Source organism: Papaver somniferum, unplaced genomic scaffold (genome assembly GCF_003573695.1).
Source record: "Papaver somniferum cultivar HN1 unplaced genomic scaffold, ASM357369v1 unplaced-scaffold_117, whole genome shotgun sequence".
NCBI lineage: Eukaryota > Viridiplantae > Streptophyta > Magnoliopsida > Ranunculales > Papaveraceae > Papaver > Papaver somniferum.
The window spans coordinates 1233199-1243243 of record NW_020620714.1 but is presented as its reverse complement, the minus strand read 5'-3'; the positions used below and the strand labels follow the sequence as shown (position 1 = coordinate 1243243).

The following is a 10045-nucleotide window of genomic DNA, read 5'->3' as shown; positions in this document are numbered from 1 at the left end:
AATGGGCTCAATTAGACCCATGACATTAGAAAAACAGTAAACCTAATTATACTGTTTTATTTTGGGATTTTGGGAAAATGGGTGATAACCCTAATTTGATGTTTTGGGTATAAATAGAACTGGAGGGTGTGTGTGAGAGAATATGCTGGAATAGCCAGTGTCCAGAACTTAGTTCTGTTAAATGTTCATTTTGCTGTTCACTGTTTATCCATTTTAATGTTTTGATTTTCTCCATTTTATGTCACTGTGATGTTGTTATGTGTTGTTCCTGTTATGAACTCCACCGTTGTGTTATGTTTGTTCTTTCCTGTCACTCCCATATTTCTGTTATGTTATGTTTATGCAATGTTTGTATCATGTTCTGTAATGTTCTTGTTATGTATGTTCTAAACCTCAAATGCTAGGACTAGATGAAACCATGAATCAATAAGATAGTATTTATCATGTGCAGCTCATGTTCAGTGTTGATAAGCCCTTAGACTAGTTGTGCTTTAATCAGACAATTAGCACTTTGGTAATTTTCTTAGCTGTGAGTAGAATATCCCTTAGGTTAATGGTGGATTCAACATCCTAGTGTTCTTTCATCACTCTTGTTTACTGTTTTGTGTGAATGTTAGGCTAAAGCCTTTGAAGCATTGAATTGATTGAGCAGTGGGGAGAAACTAGTGCTCACTAGTGACTGTGAGCAAACTGGTTCTCTTCCCACTCTAGTTGTATGCCTAGGCTCCCAACTTTGCCTTTCATTTTTTGTTCTTTCTCACCTTCACCATCTCCCCTGCCCTTGGCTTAGGCCTTGGTTCCATTGTTCTTGTTTAGTTTCATTGCACTGTCACTTTTCCACCATTACTTCACTGCCATCTCTTCTTTTCTCCTTTCCTTTTTGCTCATTTCTTCTCACTATCTTGCTACTGTCTTGTTACTTTTTGTTCACTTCCCAAATTCAGTTTAATGTTCTGTAATTTTGTGCCCACTGTAATCTGTAAAGCAAAAGGATCAAAGCCCAGCTCATTACTAGGTTACCAAGCCCAGTTCACAGCTCATTGTTTGGTTAAATCAGAGGCTTAGTTCACTTCACTGAGCCCAAGCCTAGTGCACTTCAAAAGCCAAAGGCCCAGTTCATTCCCAAAGAACTCAAAGGCCCAAAGAAATTCATCAAAGCCAACTGAATCCAAGACCATTCCAAAACCAAAGCCAAGCCCACTGTGCCTAGAAGTTACCAAAGCCCAATAGCAAATTAGAGCCCAAAATAGCTAAACACTACGAAACACCCCCAGTCTCTGTGGATCGACCCGTACTTGCACGAGCTACAACTGACGACCGTGCACTTGCGGTATTACTGTAGGCTGTCTTTTGCTCTTATTTTATACATATCCCAAAGCCTACCAATTACCCACAGGTAATTGGAGTTCACATGTTTTAGATAACAATGAAGTGTACAATATCTGATCATACATTACGGTAATTAAATAATCGGCACATGATTTTACGTTATTTCTTAAAAGTGCATAAAAGAAAATTTACATAAATTAACTCATTATCGAGTTGAGTAACCTATTACGATTTTTGATATTTTCATGAATATTTTTATTATGTTGGCCAAAACTTATTGCATCTTCTATGGAGTTTGAGGTTTTATTTTTTGATAAATTTCTCCATATTTGTGAAAATGATATTCATCGACTATTTAACACCTTTCATATTAATTCATACTATATCCTTTATTTATCACGATCTTTAAGCTTGTATCAGATTTAAATGAGCGATGCATCAAAGAATTTCCTTCAACGAAATTTCATTATTGAATTATAATTATAGACTTGCTTAATGCTCAATTCTGGTTTAAAGTTCAATACGTTTGGATATTTTTCAATTAAAGCGAGTTGATATTTCAGGGTTACTCATAATTGTTTACAATCGACTAATTTAATGATCAGATCAAGGGTGTCCATATCACCACAGTGATACTAGCTTGGAATCTCACAAGAAAAACTAGTGTGATATTTGCAATTGTACATATTTGCTGGATTGTTTAGTTATCACCACAGTGATACTAAACTCTTATATTGTAAGTATTGTATATTTTGAGTCCTTTTAGTTTGATTTAACGATTAGAACAATATTGCTCACAAGTAGTTTTGGTTCACACGTTTAAAAAAAAGCATTAAGGTTATCTAAATGTTTCATATACATGTAAAAAAAATAGCCACCCATAGGTGACTACAATTCAAATTATATTAGGTTGAACATATTTAGAATTATTGGAGTTTGTTAATACATTTTGGGACGTGAGTTTCCACAGGTGATTCTGGTTGTGGTATTAAACAAACATAATGTTGTGTGTATGAGAAGGTAAAATATGTACTGATGTTTTTCATGTCTCACATTGTTCCTTGATAAGGTTTTACCCACAGGAGAATCTTATTGAAGGTATGAAACTATTGTAATCTTAAGTGTCATTTATCTCTATTATAAATTTCAACTTTTGTTCTTATTAATTGTTGATTATGATTATTTTGTAGACTTTTAATTAATGGTCCAATTTTTGGAAGATCAAATTCTTTACACCTGATGATTTTTCGCATTATTGTGTACATCTATTAATTGCATTATGAATCTAAATCTATGGATGTTTTCTCGAACTTTCATTATTGAAATTGAAAGGCAATTATAGAGAAAGTGAAAATCATAAAGTCTAACAAAGGTGGTGAATATTGTGAAAGATACTAAAAAACAGGATAATATCCTAAATCTTTTACGTAGTATCTCCAAAAGTTTGGATTTGTTGCTCAATACACAATGCCAACTTATCCTTGGCATAATGGTGTATAACAAAAGGAAAAATCATACTTTTATGAAAATGTTTAGAAGCATGATGAGTTATGCATAATGACCATATATCAGTGAATGTATGTTCTTTCAACAACTGTGTAATTTAAATAGATTCCCAAATAAAGCAGTTTCAAAGACACACTTTGCACTAGAATGGCTGGAAATCCGGCTTGTAATTAAACTAAGGTCGATAAACGACAAAATAGTTAAGGTTGTGGCAGTAACCATGGGATAAACGACAAAATAGATAAACGACCTTAGTTTAATTAGTAGTTTCCGGAGTGACCATGGGATATAGGAAGTAACGAGCCATGATGAGTCTGTGGAAGTGACACAGGTTGTGGCAAAGACGGTGGTAGTGGAAGTGACACAATTTTTGGCAGAGACGCAGTTGATGAGCCTGAACTTAAATCAGGACTTACTATTTCACAAGGAAGTTGTGAATGAGAACTAAGAGAATGAGATATGATATTAGTCGAGGATGAGGTTTTAATGGATTTAAATGACGGATAAAAAATAGAATCATACGTAGCAAACTCAATTTATTGTTGTTGTGTATGAATTGAAACTGCTGGAGAATCCGATATGTCATGAAAAGAAAACACAATTTCATGGAATACAACATCATGAGAGGTGTATATAGATTCAGATTCAATATCATAAATCCTATATCCCCTTTGACCACAAGGATATCCAACAAAGGAGCCTGGCTTGGTCCGTTGGTCAAATTTATGTAAAATTCTAGTATTTCTTTTAAAACAAAGACATCCAAATACTCGCAGAGATGAGCAATCTGGGGACTTATGCAACAATACTTCATGAGGTGACTTATGAGCCAAAATTGGAGTTGGAAGTTCATTGATGAGAATAATTATTGATGAGGCAAGAATTCATTCTCCCCAAAAATAAATAGGTAAATTTTATTAAAAACGTAATGATCTCGTTATATTGAGCAAACGTTGATGCTTTCGTTCAACAATGCCGTTTTGTTGCGCAGTGTAAGCAAAAATGGTTTGATGGAGAATGTCATGTTGATGAAACCACGCCTGAAGTTCATCGGATTTAAACTCAAACCCATTATCCGACCTAAAATTCCGTAATTATGGAATGAGTAATGTATGAGACGAGATTGTGGATAGTTTGTGACCAAACTGATTTAGCACAAAGACAAAACAATATTTAGAAACTTGAGAGTTTCTGATTTGACTTCCATGAAGTAAACTCAAGTACATCTAGAGTAATCATCCAAAATAGTGAGAAAGTGTTTAGCATCAGTAGGTGATGAAGTCAAAAAAAGACCCCAAATATCAGCATGTATTAACTGAAAAGGATGTGTAGAAATTTCTTTACTTCTATTACACTTAAGACGAGGTTGTTTTTCCCTTGGGCATATATCACACAAGTGACTGAAAGGAGAACAAATTAATGTAAGCAAATTGACTAGCAAAGAACTTATCACAATCCATATTTGGATGGCCCAAACGTAAGTGCCATGTATCAAGATGCTTATTTTCATTGAAAGATAAAACACAAATGGTTGAAAATTGAAATGGTAGAGACCAGCAACGCATCTACTCCATCCAATCTCCTTGTTCGTGTGACCCTGAAAGATGCAAGAGACTCTTGTGAGGATGAGAAACAACAATTTGTTGTGGTGGTCAGTTGACTGATCGAGATCAAGTTAAACTTGAAACTGGGAATATGAAATATATTAAGAAGTGCTATGGAAGATGATAATACAACACGTCCAATATGTGTCACAGATGTATGTGATCCATCTGGAAGTTGAACTGTGATTGGTTTATGTTGAGATTATTAGTTCCACATTGTCTGGGTTATCTAAGATCCTGCGGTTTATAATCTATAGGGACACTCCACTCATTGCCAATTGGTTTTGAGTTGGATGCCCGTATTCTAACATGATATCAGAGCAGGCTATTTGCGACGAGTCATTGACCGCGCCTTTGCTCCGCGTCACCCGATTTATTTTCCACGTGTTAGACCCAACGAGTCTACACGTGAGGGGGCGTGTTGAGATTATTAGTCCAACATTGTCTGGGTTATCTAAGATCCTGCGGTTTATAATCTATAGGGCCACTCCACTCATTGCCAATTGGTTTTGAGTTGGATGCCCGTATTCTAACAGTTTAGAAACCAAGGTATATGATGAAAAAAAGAAAGTAAAGAATAAATATGATGTGTAGCACCACTATCAACTATCCATATATTATTTGAACATGATAAGGCTGAACTTGCAAAGTTTGCATATGGAGCTACATCATGGCCTTCACTGTCCGGTTCAAGCAAAGAGAGTAGGCGATCATAAGCAGCGGAAATATTGGGTGCAACAGGTGCAGGAGCAGTTTCAGCAGCAAGGGTGGAGATTCAACATCTCTCAGCTGTGGTAGATCTTTAGGATAGCCATTCAATTTCCAACAGGTGAATTTTGTGTGGCCATGCTTATTGCATGTTCACCGAAAGGTCAGGGTCTCTTATTGCTGTTGTTATTGGTATTTGGGGCAAAGGATCTCTGATTTCTAGGATCACTACGAGACACATTCAAAGTTGAAGATTCAACTGAAGGAATAGAAGGAGAATTGATACCTTATTGTTCTTCTTCTTGTCTGACATGGTTTGTAGACCGTTGCAGAAGATAACATAGGTTCTATAAGAAGAATCTGGTTACGCAGTTGGGAGAATCGATCATGCAGTCGTTGAAGAAACTCCATTGATCTGTCTTGATTATGGTTACCATAAATCTCTTGGCTGCTCCACAGATACACGATTGAGGTGGTCGAAAAGAATCCAGTTGATCCCACAATGATTTGAGCCGAGTGTAGTACATGTCGATACTTAAATTTTTTTGTGTAAGTGTTGAGATTGACTACTTCAGGGCAGACAGTTTAGAAGCATTATGAGGATAGAATCGCGTCTTGATTTCAAGCCACATATCATGAGCAGAGGGGAAGTTCATGACGCTTGGCCTGATTTCTGGATCGACAAAGTTTGAAATCCAGTTGCCAACTAAATCGTCACAATGAGTCCAGTGTGGGAGATCTATTGCATCTGTTAGTGTCTTGATCGTGCCATCGCTGTAACCTGTCTTTCTCTTTGCACTGAGAGCTGTTATCATTCCTCGATCCCAAATACAATAATTCTCACTGTTGAGCAGAGGATCAAAAATCACCAATGTTGGATTATCAGCCGGATGAACATAATAAGACTGGTTGGAGAAAGACTAGAATCCTCTTCAGAAACCATTGAAGGGTTAGGATCGCCTTCGCCAGTCAATGAGATGAAGATGCAGAGAAAAACAAATTAAACCTAGCTCTAGTATACCATCTTGAAATAATGATATTTTTGTTTTGTTTCTCACACAACCGTGTTGAGATTGATTTCATTGAGTAATATATACGGATTACATAAATGTAGAATTCTACATGGATTAGAATGCATAACAGAAAGGCAAAAGAATAGGTATAGCTAAAGAATAGAAGGACTGAAACCTAATGAGCTAATGAATAGGGAGACTAATAGTTGTTACAACAGAAGAATTAGAAGACTAATATATGTTACAACAACATGTACGTGTGAAAAGTTTATCAATGGACCGATAAACTTAATAATGGTATCTATCCCTTGGCACCGTTTTTGTTTTTGAAAGAGTGAAATATTTCATAACAAACAGAACTAAGCCATCCATCCCTTAGCACCTTCAGTTTTTTTCATAGAGACGGTATCTCTCTCGAAATTTGTCGCAAATTTTAGACCAGAAAATTGGTGAACAAAATAAAATGTTTGGGGAGAAATTTGTGCAAATAGGAAAACAAACCCACTTTATAAAAGAACAAAAATAGACTACAACTAGATCCTATAACAGATCTTCCCAAACGTACAGCTGAAATCAAACAACCTAACGAAAACAAAGTTTACATTCTTTCACAATTCAGATATTTGATGCAATTTTTGGAGATGCAGTTCACCTTGGGATATTCATAGAGAGAATCATACTTGTTACAGGGAGAGTCGTACTTGTTACAGCACTGTACTGGCTTGAGTCACCGAAAGAACTCATTGGGACACTATAGAGATCACTTGGCTCCGATGGTAAGTGTGACGTTCCACTCTGGTGGCTTGGTTGATAATTTGACCCGAATGTGTCTATCCTTTGCAAAACTTCTAGATCTGCTGCTATCTGTTTCATAACAGGTCTGTCTTCACCCTTTAGTTTAAGACACTTCCATGTGATCTTCGCTACTGCGAAGAGATCCTCGGCTTTCCCGTCACTTGTAACTTTAGCGTCAATAAGTTGGAACACATTATCTCCTTCCTTTAACGAAGAAAAATGTGTTGCAAGACTTCTTTGTTCTTCTGGCTTCTCAAAGCAAATTGGCAGTTCACCCGTTAAGAGTTCAGCAAGAACTACACCAAAGCTATACACATCACTTTTATGTGTCAGTTGGCTTGTGATGAAGTATTCCGGATCCAAATATCCTAAAGTCCCATGAAATAGTGTATTTACACGAGTTTGATCTAAGGGAATTAACCTTGATGCTCCGAAGTCTGAAACTTTAGCTGTGAAATTTTCATCTAGTAATATGTTGGTAGACTTTATATCTCTGTGAATGATGGGTGGAGATGCCGCCGAATGTAAATATGCAATTGCACTTGCAGTTTCAGTTGCAATTCTCAGACGACTTTCCCAGGTCATAGAAGGTAACTCAGTAGAACCGTGCTTGTGATGGATATGCTCGAAAAGTGTACCATTAGATACGTATTCGTACACGAGCAAAGGAACTTCAGTCTCTAAGCAACAACCCAACAGCTTCACCACATTTCTGTGGTTAACCTGTGTTAAAATAAGAACCTCGTTTATGAACTGCTCGACTTGACTTTGGTCAAATACCTTGGACTTTTTTATGGCGACTACACGATTGTCGGATAAAGTTCCCTTGTAAACTATTCCGTACCCTCCTTCCCCGAGAACTTCACTGTCATTAAATTTTTTAGTTGCCAATTCTAATTCTTCAGATGTGAAGATTCTTGTTGACTCTGTGCCGTTTTCGTTGGAAGATAAATGTTGTGTTAGTGACAATCCACCATTTTGTTTAAAGAATTTCTCTCTAAGCTTGAGTAGCTTACGTTTCCGGATGCTTGAGTTTAAAAGGAAGGCGCAGAGAATGAAAATTAACAAACCAGATCCGATACCTGAATTAACAATGTTAACACAATAATAAGTTCAGGCAAAATGAACCGAGAATCACTCACTTATTCTATTGCTAATTGCGTAAGTTATACAAGTAAAGATTACCGATAACAACCCTCATCAATGGAAATCCTGCTTGGCCAACAGTAGTACTGCAACCAAGTCCGTCCTTCTTCCCATCACCACTCATGCCTACTGGACAAGAACATTTGTAGCTTCCAAATGTGTTGGTACAATTTCCTACGCAGGGACTGTTGATCTTATCTTCACACTCATTCACATCTGTTGAACAAAATCCAGCTTTTGATGTTATTTAAAAAATGGATAAGGGTGTCAATTACAATAAACAGCGGTATTTAACCAAAGAAAATGTTTGTCCTTGCCGTACACCCTTAGTATAAAGAGGTATAAGATTATAAGTTGAAGCAATGCTTATATAGCTTGGAGAGTTTAGAGAAACACATACCTTCGCATCCAGGTGCAAGATAAGGGTTTCCTTCGAATCCTGTCTTGCAAGTGCATCGATATCCTAGATTACTCAATGCTCCTTGTTTTCCCCGGAATTGTATTGTCTCTAAACAATCACTATTTTCCTGGCATGCGTAAGCTTTATGGTTTTGTCGTGCTTCATCACAAGTAGTATTAGACCCTACAGCCCAATCAAGCACCACAGGAATGACTCTACTTTTATATGTGCTAATTAAACCATCCATTGTAAGATCCAATGGGTTGAACGAGTACTGATCTAGCTCAGCCAATAAGGCAAAGGTGCACATATTATCATCACTCCATGTGAAGAATATTTCACTAAACAACGGTGCCGCTCCAAAAAATCTCTTCAAACCCTTTGGAATTGCTGTTTCGCAACAAATGTACCCTCCAGTGCTGTTGCAAGATGTGTTTATCCTTTGTTCCTTAGTCGCACAGCTTGATTCACACTGTCTTTTCGATGCTAGTGTTAAATCACCATTGATATCTCCCCCAAGTTTATAAATTGACACCTCCCTAAGCCCGCATCCAACCCCAAATAAATTGTTTTTGGTATGAGACACAGTAAATGGAGTATTATTCAAGTAGAGCCTTTTATAAAGTGTACCATATTCAGACTCACTTTCCAACCATGTCCCAGATTTATCAATACACGTTTACTCTGTGAAAGAGTTTCTAATGCGCAACTCTGTATCAGATATGCTTAAGACTTCTAATTTGTCGCCGCTTGCATTAATGAAGGGTTTAGGAGGATCAAATGATGCATTACAGATAATGTTGTAAACAAAACCACCAGTATTACCGAACTCATTTTTATCACTACTCATGGAGCAGCCATCACCTATACCAAATGGGTATGGAATGGTAACATTCCCACATTTTGTTTGGCAACCAGGTTTTGCTTGAAAGAAATCCGAAAATTCAGATGATGTTGATGATGAAAATGATGAAATTGATATCATTAGCACCGCAGAAAAAATCAGAACATGCCGAGACATTTTAGTTTTTCAGGGCACTAGAAAATTTGATCCAGTTTATGCTGTTTTTCTTGGTGAATGAATTTTTGGGTAGATCGAATTTCCATGTAAAGTAAATCAGTGTGTTGCATATATGTTGAAGACATTCGAATGATTACTTTTAACAAATATATTGATCAAGTTGTAGTATTTTAGCTATTAAAAATTAATTAGTTAATCATTGATTCAACTTAATCAATTAAGCAGAAGTGTTCTTGCTGATCATGAACACCGCAGACTTTTAAAGGTACAAGATGTGCATACACGTCTGGTTATAAAATGGTATTTTTTTCCTCTGTAGGCAAACGAGTGCGATGCACATCGATCCTTACGGTATGCTCGGCTTTTAATAACCTAGTGAATCCTCAAGCATCATCCCTTTGGTCAATGTGAAGAACCCTGTAGATTTGGAGTCACGAGACAAATGATCAAAAAGCTGATTTTGGCATGAACTTTTAATTTCCATGTGATTAAATTATAGTCGACGATTCAAAATTTTCTTTTC

General features: G+C 36.7%; 1 protein-coding gene across 1 annotated transcript; it reads right to left on the bottom strand.

Moving 5' to 3' along the window:
• Positions 1–6808: 6808 nt before the first annotated feature.
• LOC113330102 (wall-associated receptor kinase 5-like) lies at positions 6809–9486 on the bottom strand. Its single transcript, XM_026576961.1, has 4 exons — positions 9185–9486; positions 8502–9115; positions 8141–8317; positions 6809–8037 (listed from the first exon to the last, which is right to left on the bottom strand). The coding sequence occupies exons 1-4, from the start codon at positions 9484–9486 to the stop codon at positions 6809–6811; spliced, it is 2322 nt and encodes a 773-aa protein (XP_026432746.1).
• Positions 9487–10045: the final 559 nt, after the last annotated feature.